This window comes from Tyto alba, unplaced genomic scaffold (assembly GCF_018691265.1).
Source record: "Tyto alba isolate M040663 unplaced genomic scaffold, T.alba_DEE_v4.0 Super-Scaffold_42, whole genome shotgun sequence".
Taxonomy (NCBI): domain Eukaryota; kingdom Metazoa; phylum Chordata; class Aves; order Strigiformes; family Tytonidae; genus Tyto; species Tyto alba.
In genome coordinates, this window is record NW_024881318.1 from 26,799,516 (window position 1) to 26,812,359 (window position 12,844).

General features: G+C 40.5%; 1 protein-coding gene across 1 annotated transcript in view; it reads right to left on the bottom strand.

The window, feature by feature from the left end:
* ADAMTS6 (ADAM metallopeptidase with thrombospondin type 1 motif 6) overlaps nt 1-12,844 on the bottom strand; it is a 162,950-nt gene that overhangs the window by 58,932 nt on the left and 91,174 nt on the right. The window contains exon 12 of the mRNA XM_033009174.1: nt 7,080-7,187. Within this exon, the coding sequence (XP_032865065.1) occupies nt 7,080-7,187 (108 nt within the window). The remainder of the gene's footprint in view (nt 1-7,079; nt 7,188-12,844) is intronic.

Sequence of the window (12,844 nt, forward strand, 5' to 3'; positions counted from 1 at the left end):
ACAACCATGGAGAGAGGCATCCAATACTTGAGGGAACTAGCCGTGCAGGAAATGGTTTATTTTGACCCAGATGATGCGCGGCTACCCACAGACCCAGATGAAGTCCAATGCACCCGGCCCATGTGGCGGAAGTTGGTACGGAGTGCGCCATCATCACATGCCAATGTATTAGCAGTAATGGACTGGCGAGACGGAGACGGACCAACTGTGGATGAGCTGGTGTGTCGACTCCAGAACTATGATGAAAGTCTCTCTCCCTCCATCATCGCAGCCGTGAAGGAACTAAAGGAACTATCCCGCCAACTTAAAGAGGATATGTCTTACTCTCTGCCTGCATGGACTAAAGTCTCAGCTATCAGGAGCAGATGGTTCCCTACTCAAGAGAGACAGTATACACCACGGAGAGACCTATGGTATTACCTGCGCGACCATGGAGAGGACATGAGGAAATGGGATAGGAAACCTACCTACCTTCTAAGAGAGAGAGTTCAAGAGTTAGAAGGAAGAATGGCTAAAAATCAGGGTTCTTTCAGGAGAAACGCGGCTCCAGTCTCCAGTAATCAGCTGCCCAGACTGAGCAGGAGGGTTGACTTGGCTGCCGATCCTATGAGGAGGACTTCTGGTTCGTACTTACAAGAAGTAAGTAACCGAGATGAGACTGAGACCCGCACAGACTACACTAACCCCTTCATTGATAATGGATACTAGAGGGGCCCTGCCTCCAGCCGGGGGGAGGAGAGGGACAACTGGGTTTACTGGACTGTGTGGATTCGATGGCCTGGCATATCTGACCCCCAGGAGTACAAGGCTCTGGTGGACACCGGTGCCCAGCGCACCCTAATGCCATCGAATTTTAAAGGAACAGAGCCTATTTGTATTTCAGGAGTGACAGCGGGGTCCCAACAGTTGACTGTGTTGGAGGCTGAGGTGAGCCTAACTGGGAATGAATGGCAAAAACATCCCACTGTGACTGGCCCAGAAGCTCCCTGTATTCTTGGCATAGATTACCTCAGGAGAGGGTATTTCAAGGACCCAAAAGGGTACCGGTGGGCTTTTGGTATAGCTGCCTTGGAGACAGAATAAATTAAACAGCTGTCCACTCTGCCAGGGCTCTCAGAGGATCTTTCTGCTGTGGGACTACTGAGGGTTGAAGAGCAACAGGTGCCGATCGCTACCACGACTGTGCACCGACGGCAATATCGCACCAACAGAGACTCTGTAGTTCCCATCCACCAACTGATTCGTCAACTCGAGAGCCAAGGGGTGATCAGCAAGACTCGCTCACCCTTCAACAGCCCCATATGGCCAGTGCGGAAGTCTGATGGAGAGTGGAGACTGACAGGGGACTATCAGGGCCTGGATGAAGTCACACCACCGCTAAGTGCTGCTGTGCCAGACAGGCTGCAGCTTCAGTATGAATTGGAGTCAAAGGCAGCCAAGTGGTACCCCACAACTGATATCGCCAATGCCTTTTTCTCCATCCCTCTGGCAGCAGAGCGCAGGCCACAGTTTGCTTTCACCTGGAGGGGTGTCCAATACACCTGGAACAGACTGCCCCAGGGGTGGAAACACAGTCCCACTATTTGCCATGGACTAATCCACACTGCACTGGAACAGGGTGAAGCTCCAGAACATTTACAATACATTGATGACATCATTGTATGGGGAAATACAGCAGAAGAAGTTTTTGAGAAGGGAGCAAAAATAGTGCAAATTCTTTTGAAAGCTGGCTTTGCCATAAAATGGGGTAAAGTCAAGGGCCCTGCACAGAAGATTCAGTTTTTAGGAATTAAATGGCAAGATGGACTTCGTCAGATTCCGATGGATGTGATTAATAAAATAACCGCTATGTCTCCACCAACCAGCAGAAAGGAAACACAAGCTTTTCTAGGTGTTGTGGGTTTCTGGAGAATGCATATTCCAAATTACAGTCAGGTCGTAAGCCCTCTCTATCAAGTGTCCTGGAAGAAAAATTATTTTTTATGGGGCCCTGAGCAGCAGCAGGCCTTTGAACAAATTAAACACGAAATAGTTCATGCAGTAAGCCTTGGGCTGGTTCGGGAAGGACAAGATGTTAAAAATGTGCTCTACACTGCAGCTGGGGAGAATGGCCCTACCTGGAGTCTTTGGCAGAGAGCACCAGGGGAGACCTGGGGTCGACCCCTGGGATTCTGGAGTCGAGGATATAGAGGATCTGAAGCCCGTTATACTCCAACTGAAAAAGAGATACTGGCAGCATACGAAGGGGTTCGAGCTGCTTCAGAAGTGATTGGTACAGAAGCACAGCTCCTCTTCGCACCCCGACTGCCGGTACTGGGCTGGATGTTCAAAGGGAAGGTCCCCTCAACACATCATGCAACTGATGCTACGTGGAGTAAGTGGGTCGCGCTCATCACACAGCGGGCTCGAACAGGGAACACCAACTGCCCAGGAATACTGGAAGTAATTACAAATTGGCCAGAGAACAAAGACTTTGGAATGTCACCAGAGGAAGAGGTGACCCGAGCTGAAGAGGCACCGCCATATAATGAACTACCAGATAATGAGAAGCGATATGCCTTATTTACCGATGGGTCCTGCCGCATTGTAGGGAAACATCGGAAGTGGAAGGCTGCTGTGTGGAGCCCCACACGACAGGTCGCAGAAGCTGCTGAAGGAGAGGGTGAATCCAGTCAGTTTGCAGAAGTGAAAGCCATCCAGCTGGCCCTAGATATTGCTGAGCAAGAAAAATGGCCAGTCCTTTACCTCTACACTGACTCATGGATGGTGGCAAATGCCCTGTGGGGGTGGTTGCAACAGTGGAAACAGAGTGGCTGGCAGCGTAGAGGCAAACCCATCTGGGCTGCTGATTTATGGCAAGATATTGATGCTCGGGTAGAGAACTTGTCTGTGAGAGTATGTCACGTAGATGCTCATGTACTCAAAAATCGAGCGACCGAAGAACATCGAAACAACCATCAAGTAGACCAAGCTGCTAAAATTAAGGTAGCTCAAGTGGATCTGGACTGGCAACATAAGGGCGAAAAGTTTATGGCTCATTGGGCCCATGATGCCTCAGGCCATCAAGGAAGAGATGCAACATATAGATGGGCTCGTGACCGAGGGGTGGACTTAACAATGGACATTATATCACAGGTTATCCATGAATGTGAGACGTGCTGCCCCCAAGCAAGCTAAGAGGTTGAAACCTCTTTGGTATGGAGGGCGATGGTTAAAGTATAGATATGGGGAGGCCTGGCAGATTGATTACATCACACTTCCACAAACTCGACATGGCAAACATTACGTGCTTACAATGGTAGAAGCAACTACTGGATGGCTGGAAACATATGCTGTGCCCCATGCCACTGCTCGGAACACTATTCTGGGCCTTGAAAAACAAGTCCTGTGGCGGCATGGCACCGCAGACAGAATTGAGTCAGATAATGGTACTCATTTTCGAAATAATCTTATAAACACCTGGGCAAAAGAACATGGCATTGAGTGGATATATCACATTCCCTATCACGCACCAGCCTCTGGGAAAATCGAGTGGTACAATGGGCTACTAAAGACCATGCTGAGGGCAATGGGAGGTGGAACTTTTAAACACTGGGACAAACATTTAGCAAAGGCCACCTGGTTAGTCAATACTAGAGGATCTACCAACCAGGCTGGCCCTGCCCAGTCCAATCTTCTGCATATTGCAGATGGAGACAGAGTCCCAGCAGTACACCTTAACAACATGATAGGAAAGACTGTCTGGGTTATTCCCACTTCAGGTAAAGGTAAGCCCATACGTGGAATTACCTTTGCACAAGGACCCGGGTGCACTTGGTGGGTAATGCAGGAAAATAGGGAAGTCAGATGTGTGCCTCAAGGGGACTTAATGTTAGGTGAAAATAGACAATAAATTGAACTGTATTAGGCCAATCACCAAACAGCCCTATCAGTGCATCGCTATGATTAACACGTATTATATAATGGCATTGCATTCATGAAGGAACACATGAACTCAAAGTAAGGATTGGCTTCAGCAACCGATGCCCAGCGACTCCCATAGACCATGAATACAGACAGTGTCAGATGCATCAGCCACCCATTCCAACTCTAACAGGGACTGCATGACTTCCTTCTGCAAGGTCACCTGGTCACCTATTCCCTACTGACCAAGAATCACCCTTCCTGCCTTAAAAGACTATTATGACATATGGAACGCAAAGTTATGAACCAAATGAACTTATGATACATTCTGCAGTGATGGCCCAGTGACTGAGGGAATGATGTCTGTGTGCACATGCCTAAAACCCAGGAGAAAGGACAACGATCAATTAGACTGTACTGGGTAATATGGAACTTGAGCATAACGTAAATGATATGGAATAAGGGGTGGATACTGTCTTGGTTTGGGCTGAAATAGAGTTAATATTCCTTTTCAGGGACTAGATGAGTGCTGTGTTTTGGATTTAGCTTTGGGTTTGATATGGGAAAAATGCTGATAGCACACTGGTGTTTTCAGCTGCTGCCGAGACTTCAAGGACTCTCCGACTCCCCACGTCCTGCCCGTGCGCCAGGGCACAGGGAGCAGGGAGGGAGCACGGCCACAGCACCAGACCCAAACTGGCCAGTGAAATATTCCATATCATGGCACGTCGTGCTCACTGTATAGAGGAGGGGTGGTCGGGAAGGGGCTCTCTCTCTCTCTCTCTCTCTCTCTCACTTCTGGGATCGCGATTGTGGGATCTTGGTGTCTCGGGGTCGCTGGCCGGGAACGGGCTGGGGATTGGTCAGCGGGTGGTCAGCAATTACGCTGTACTTTGCCTGTTTATATATTGCTTTTTGTTTTCCCCCTATCATCGTTATTGTTCTCGTTTTATTGCCATCATTAAATTGTTCTTATCTCAGCCTGCGAGTCTCCCTTCACCCCTCTAATCCCCTCCCCCATTCCCAGGTGGGGAGGGGGAAGGGAGGGTGACCAGCTGCGGGGGTTGGCTGCTGATCAGGCCCAAACCACAACAACATTATATTAGATTTTGCTTTGAGCTAATAATTACATCAAATTTACATTAGTGTAACTAAAAGCAGAAATTGATCCTCCAAATATGATGAAGTACTCTGAGATCTTGTTAGTCCTTTAGAGCAAGGAACGTCATTTATTACACATTTGGACAGAGCCCAGCAAAACAGGGGTTAACTTGGTTGTGGCTTAATTTGGTTATGGACTTTAGGTGTGGCTGCAATATAAATGTATTAATATTAATCATAAAGTGTTACAGAATTGTAACCTATTATTTTCTCCTTAGCATGTAGTAAAGAGAACTACGTACTTGGAAAGATCTCATGTTTTCTGTTTTTTTTTTTTTTGCTATGAGGAACTATTAATTTGCAGGAACCTTTGAAGCTGCAGTTTAGAGATACAGTTCTCTACTGTTAACAGGCATGAACAGTTTACCTTTGGGAAACAGTACAGATTCTCTCATTTCCCTCTAAAATCTAATAATGGAAGGAGATACTGATGACTGGAAAAAGATACTTTGTAGAGAGAAAACTGATTAAAGTCTCTGGCAAATGGACACAGTAACAGTGTCTTAAAGCATCTCAATTTGTTCATTGTAGTCTCATGGTTTAAAAAATATAAACCGAGGTAAATTGCTCCTTGTCATTGACAAGGAGTGGCAGTTCCAAAATAAACCCAGACTGTTGATTTAGGAGTAGGGCTTCTAACATTTTCTATTACTCCAATAAAGGGTAACATTTTGGTAGAATGCAAAGGTCTCTCTATTTTCATTGGCTAGCTCTAAGCACTCTTTTTTTAAATGACCCCTTCAGAGAATTTATTTAACATGGTTTACCAATATGTCCAAACTCATCATGGAAAAGCTATCAGAATGATGCTAGGTTATGGGCCCTGAATGAAGTCGTCAACAAGCATTAATAAACTGTGACAGCTACCCAAAAGCTGTCATTCTTTTTGTTTAAACATCAGATTGCAAGTCAAATTGCCATATAATCTTTGTTAAAACTAGCCTAGCTAGCATGGCAAAAGTCAGAATGAGAATAGATGTCAGTGTTTGTCGTTAGGAAAAAATCCAATCAGGAGCAGTAAATCTTATGGACAGATGCAGCAAATCTTGGACAGATACTGGAAATTGCTTAATATAATAAGCTCTCTTCACTTTGTACAAACCTGCATAAAATACATTATCTTGAAAAAATGCTTATGGAATTCACTTTTTTCTCCAGTACATGTCCTGTAAATTAATAGTTAGAATCTTTTTCTCTCCTCTTTAAGATCTGTATAGATTTTACCTTGTAACTGAGAAACACTCACTATTCTTAACCTAAAACTAAGTTTCAGAACTTTGTCTGAAACTACTGATATACAGATATCATATTAAAATCAAATTCACATATTCAGACAGATACAGTAGCACTAGACTTATCTATTGCAACACTGACTTTCTGTACTTTTTCTATTAGGTAGAAGAGTTTATCAGAACGCACAGCAAAGTACTTTAAAGCTAAACAGTTATCCAAATACAACTGAATACTAAAAGAATAATTCAAAGTCAAAACAGAAAGGTCACTGGGAAACACAGGCTTTTAGAAAACCCTTTTATTAAGGCAAAGTTTATTCTATATGCTTGTATGATTCAGTTTATATCTGAAATAATAATGGTTTTTTTGTCTTGTAATGAAGTAACAGAGTTCAGGCTCTAGATCTATGCTACACATGTATCAGACTTAGAGTTGTAACAGTCCTTTATGGAAGAGTGCTATAAAATTTAATAAAGATTAAACTAAAGAGTTTTTTACAACAATTACTCAAAAAATATACAGAGAGTATGTAACAGGGCTGCAGTTTTTTTGATCCAGGCAATAGAATTTTATAGCGAGGATAAATGTTATATTAAATTGCATATATAAAATAACTGTGAAATAATTCTGTAGGACACTTCTATTAGAATGCAAATATATTCTGAAATAATAACTCTTTTTGAACTATAGTTGCTCATAAGTACTTTAGATTTCTAGTTCTTTCTTCCTGTAGTCTTTAAACAATAAATTGCTTCTTCAAACAATAAATTATTTGTACTCACCCCCTTTTCAATGCTCCCTGTTTGGCAAAGAGTACCTTCAGCTGCTGGAATGCTGTTGGTAACACAGCGGTTGCTTTTGCTGAGGCACCAGAGCTCTCTACACACTTCCTAGGAAAGAAGGCAGAAGCAAGTTGATCAGAATAAAAGCCCAAAATTGCTTCCAGTCCTCATACACACATGTAAATACGCATCTTTTTGAACAGAGATTAGTAAGAAGTGGGCTGGAGAGATAAATCTACACATGGTTGTGAGATATTCTGGAACAATTTCAAAGACACCATATTTTACCTAAGAATTTTCTGCCAAAAGAAATCCTGGAAGCATCAAATTGTAGACTACAAAAATGTGTTTTCACACCTGCTGTGCAAGTAATATTTTATAGTTGCTTTTTTCGTGATTAGTGCTAATACTGAACTTAGTATATTTTAGTGTTGCTGTAAAAGTCATCATCAGATGTGCTGTAGTATCTCCATTACTGTCATTATCTGCTTCAAAATTACATGGTAAAGGGTACTATTAATTTTGAAATATGAAACAGCAACAATTATTTTTGTTTCCTTTAGTTAAAACCAATGTTTCTGAGATCAAACTACTTGCACTCCTCTTCTGTAATATTTGCTAAAACAGTGCACGTGTATTAGTACTAATTGAGCTATGTATTGAAATATTTTCTTTAGGCTTTTTAGATTTGCAGCTGGTATTTCATAAATGATTTAGCCTATCCTATCTCCCTATGTTGTCAGTGTTAAACAAACACAGGTTTTCAAGTATCTTTTTTCCTACTATATTTTCTCATTTGGTTTTGCACATTTACTCACAGTTCTGTTGACATTGGAGATAGATTTTTGAAACTATCTAAGCATTGAAATTCATAATATGGGCATGATTCAAAGTTGGCTGAACACTGGAAATCTTCATAGTTGCTTCAGTTGCCCTTGGATTTGGTTATGTCCACAGAATGAAATCATAAGTGTTTTACATTTACAGTAAATGCCTTACATGATAATCTTTGCTGTATTGAGATCTGTGCAAAGTTCACAACCTGCTCATAGATATTTTATATTTTTAAGCATTTTTAAAAATTTTAAATATACTAATATCTTCAAAATGATCTTATGACAGTCAATACTATTTCATTAACTGCTGCTTGAAATCATATCCTACAAATAATCATTGTATAGATTCTATAGTTGAGCCTTTGTACAAAGAACAAAAGGGAAAAAAGACAGTGTGAGTAAAATTGAAGTTATTAGGCACTCCTCCCTGAAGTTCACTGTTTCTCTGAGGAAATTAGTGAGCATCTGGCACCTAGCCTATCTTTTCTATACACATCAACAGGAACAACTGTTACGTTTTACCCTGATTCATGTTTCTTGCATTGTATTGCATATACAAATGGAATTCTTTACATATTATTTGTTAACAGCTGCAGTAACAGTTCAATAGTACAAGTTTGTCTTGAATAATGCAAAATTCTTTTCCAAGTTTGGAATCAGCTGGTGACATTCTTGCAGGATTGTTAACGGTGTATTTAGCTTCATGATTTGTAAAAGCAAGGTATCTGTTTTAAAATCCATTAAAAACATACCATACTAGAAATGTCTGAAATGATGAGGAATGAGTACTGATGCTTTTGGGAGTTTCCATCCGATTTTTGACAATTAGCCCTAAGCTATTTTGTCCTATTTGGCGACTGGCTCTATGAAAACCTAAGCAAATTGTTGAGCCTCTATTTATGAGAAATATTGCCACTTGTAAAAGCATACCTGCAGCCATTGTAGAAATTTTCAGATTAGGTTTTTCTTTGAAGAAATGCAAACAGTATATTTACTTTTTATGTCTCTGAATAAAACACTTGCTTTTGCCACTCAGCTGATTAAAATTTTCAGATTAAGATACACAATCACAAACAAATATATTGTTTAAATATGAAATAGAACAGGGAAAGAACAGAAGACACACCACAGAGATTCTTGAAAAATCTAACTAGATAACAAATTTCACAGCCATTAAGATGCTAAAATTCAACACTAAATCAAATTCACATCTAAATCAACTGTGAATCCAAACTCCAATACAGTATGGATTTCAAAGTGAAAACTTAAACCTTGTTCCTTTCAGACACAGTATAAGGCACTCCTATCACAACCCTGCCTTATTTACTTTATTCACTTATTTATTTATTTACTTATTATTTACTTATTCACTTATTCATTTTGTTGAGCAAAATTAGTGTAATTTACTTGCTCATGTTCCATGTATAGTTTACATTGTCAAATCATAAAGTGTCAGACTGTGGTGATTCTACTTGTGACCTTGTCTTTATTTTGCATCTGATCAAGTTCAAATTAATAGCTGTGCTGACTTTGTGAAGCTTGGTTCAATGTTCTGAAAAGCCAAAAATTCAACAGCATTAAGACACAAAGATTTCAACCATTCCAATACAGACAGAAGCAAAAGTATCTGGATAACAGTCTGGAATTTAAAAGCATCTATATTTCAGGGTGATTTCAATCCAGAATTCTGGTTTGTGCTCCGGAATTTATGTACAGAATTCAACTTCTGATATGCCTACGCAAGTATACTATCTATATATTAACGTATAAGGGGAAGTAATAATTCAAACTTGTATTTCATTGCCAGGCTAGCACATCCACAGATGAGAGTATTCAACAATTTCCTTCTGATAGGATTCTTTCTGTATACTCAGGCTTCTTCATGGCACTAGACTCCTCCAAATTCAGTGAACTAACATCACCCAGACGTTTTAATTCCAAACAAATAACCAGCTGAACTGTGTGAATTAATGGATACAGCACTCCAAAACTATTTCAATCATTCATCTGTTTGTAGGATGATTCGAAGCATGTCAGCTTACCTCCCTACTCCACAAAATTAGCAAAATATTTTCCTTTTACTTAAATTGCTTTAGGAGCTACAATGAAAAGCACTGTATCAAAACTAAGTATTATTACTGACATAGTCTGGTAGTCCTTATTCAGACCTTAACAGTGCCTTAGTAAATACCTAAAAACAAAGCAAAAGTGATGCAAAATTACTGTGGGCTGTATCGTACTATTCATATTTGAGCAAAAGTCTGCTTAAATCAGAAAGGAGCTCTGTTTGAGGCAGACATACAATATCCCAAAATCAACAGAGTATTTCCTTATGGGAAACTATGTGAAACAGGGGATTTATTAACTAAAATAACATAATGCATCAATTTGTAGAAGTAATTTATATTTAAAACAAGAAATTAAAGTATTTTTGTAATTTCTTTTAAATATAGCCAAACTTATTTAAGAAGTTTTTTATTTTCCCCTGGTGTTATGCATTTAAAAGAAGAAGTAAAATCTGAACTACATTCTCCATCACCCTGTACATGAAATGAAAAATAACATTAACAGTAATTTGAAAACAAGTAAGATATCTAAAAAGAAGCAAAAAATCCATCTGTGCTGTTATTTCATTAAATGAAAATGGAATTTTATCAGGTACTACCATGGTTATGTCTCCTTTATTTTCAGATTTTGGAAAGTTAACAGAGAAATTCTAAGTTGCAAAAAGCTTTCTGTTCTCCAGCTCAACCCTACAACTGGTAATACCTTAGTTTCATGGTTATTGATTTGAGCTATCTCTTCACTACCACCATCCTATCTGTAACATCTCTAAGCAACTGTTTTTAATAAGTTGGCTTTAAAAACACACGACTAACTGCCCTGGAAAGGTCAGGACCAAAATCACCACTAGAAAGTACACTGCTTTTTTCACACTAACATGCACACACACATGCACACGTACCCACCCACCCACACCCATCCACACACCAACATAAGGTGACCCTTTAGGGTAGCCTTTTCTTCACTGGCGGACACAGGATGAAGCTAACATATCTTTTGCCAACATTAAATTTGTGCAAATAATTTACTGAAACTAAGAGAAAGAAGCAAACCTGAAAAGTAGTCAGTGACCTCAAAGTCAGTCTCCAAATGTGTGGATTTAATAACTACTAATTTGTAAAGCAAACAAGGGAAAGCGTTTTAAAAATCCTGGAAACATAAACTGAAGCTGAGGCCTTTCACAAGATCAAGACAAGATAGATGACAACCTGTAACGGTGTATCTTAGGGCTCCATGACTTCAGTTTGGAATTCGGATGCTTGTATTTGCAGTAAATTAAACAAAGCTGAACCCATCTAGAGAAAAAAAACAGCAAATCAAATTATCTTCCTTTTGCCTAAGTGTTATCAAAGATGGAGCCTCTTCCTGTTGCATCATGCAGAGTTACATATAGGCATTTCAAATTATGTAACATCTAAGCATCCTATATCATAATCATCATAAATGGTAACAATACAGCACAATGAAAACTCAGCAATATGAGCAAAAATCAAATTGCTGTGCTGTTCTTAATGTTTTCAACATTAATGAAAGCATCCAACAAAAGTTAGCAGTTTGGCCCATAATATTAAAAAAAATAAGATGGGAAATACATTCACAATGCATATTAAACTATGACAATTTGGAAATTTAATTTCATAAAATGTTAATTACAATTCTATGTTAATTCAGCAAGTTTGATCTATAATATGCTGCACCTCTTGATGAGCATTTGCTAGAACAGAGCATTAAAATAATTAGCTTGAATTGTAACTTACAATTCATACCCGAAAAGCATGAACCTAGAGTATTTTCAGCCTCACTGCTGAAATACTGCTGGCAACACAATTAAAACTAGAAGACTGTAATTACAGGTGAACTTCAGAAGGTTCAAAGTTTAGTTCAGATAAGCACCCAAAAGTTACCATTTTAGTGCTCCACTACCAAATGCTCATTAAGTGGTGCAGCATGTTATGAATCACAACATGCTGAAAGAATGTGAAATAGAATCCGAAGCTTCAGTTGTACATTTGTATTAACTTACTAGCATTCTTTCCTAAATATTGGGTGCTTATGTGAACCTTATGGAAACTACAGAAGCCCCACAAGGTCAGTCACCTCCAAGTAGCATCTTCCATTTCAAACCCATGCAATCTATCTCATATTTATTCAAACCACATCTGGAATCTCATTATTGCTTCTACTATCATCTAATGCACTCCTCCAGCTTTGATCACCAAATTCCACTGGCACTTTTTAAACAGTTTTCATAAGACGCAGGCACATTGGTGTTACATCTGTGTGTCTTGTGAAAGAAAGAGAAAGAGGAAAAGGGGGGTGGGGGGAGAAGTGGGGGGGGCAGAAGAACAGGGAGAGAGCAGGGAGAGAGAAGCGGGGGAGGGCGGGAGAGAAGGCAAGAAGGGAGAGTTTGAGAGGGACAGAAGGAAAGAAGAGAGTGAGGGGAGCAGGAGAGAGAAGGGGAGAGGGCAAGGGAAGGAGGAGAGAGGAAGAGAAAGAGAGGGGAGAGAGAGGAAGAGAAAGGGAAAGGGGGAGGGGCAGGTGAATAAGAAGGGGAAGGGGAGAAAGAGGAAAGAGAAGAGAGGGGAAAGGGGGAAAGGGAAAGGGAAAGGGAAAGGGAAAGGGAAAGGGAAAGGGAAAGGGAAAGGGAAAGAAGGGAAAGAAGGGAAAGGGAAAGAAGGGAAAGGGAAAGGGAAAGGGAAAGGGAAAGGGAAAGGGAAAGGGAAAGGGAAAGGGAAAGGGAAAGGGAAAGGGAAAGGGAAAGGGAAAGGGAAAGGGAAAGGGAAAGGGAAAGGGAAAGGGAAAGGGAAAGGGAAAGGGAAAGGGAAAGGGAAAGGGAAAGGGAAAGGGAAAGGGAAAGTCAAGAGG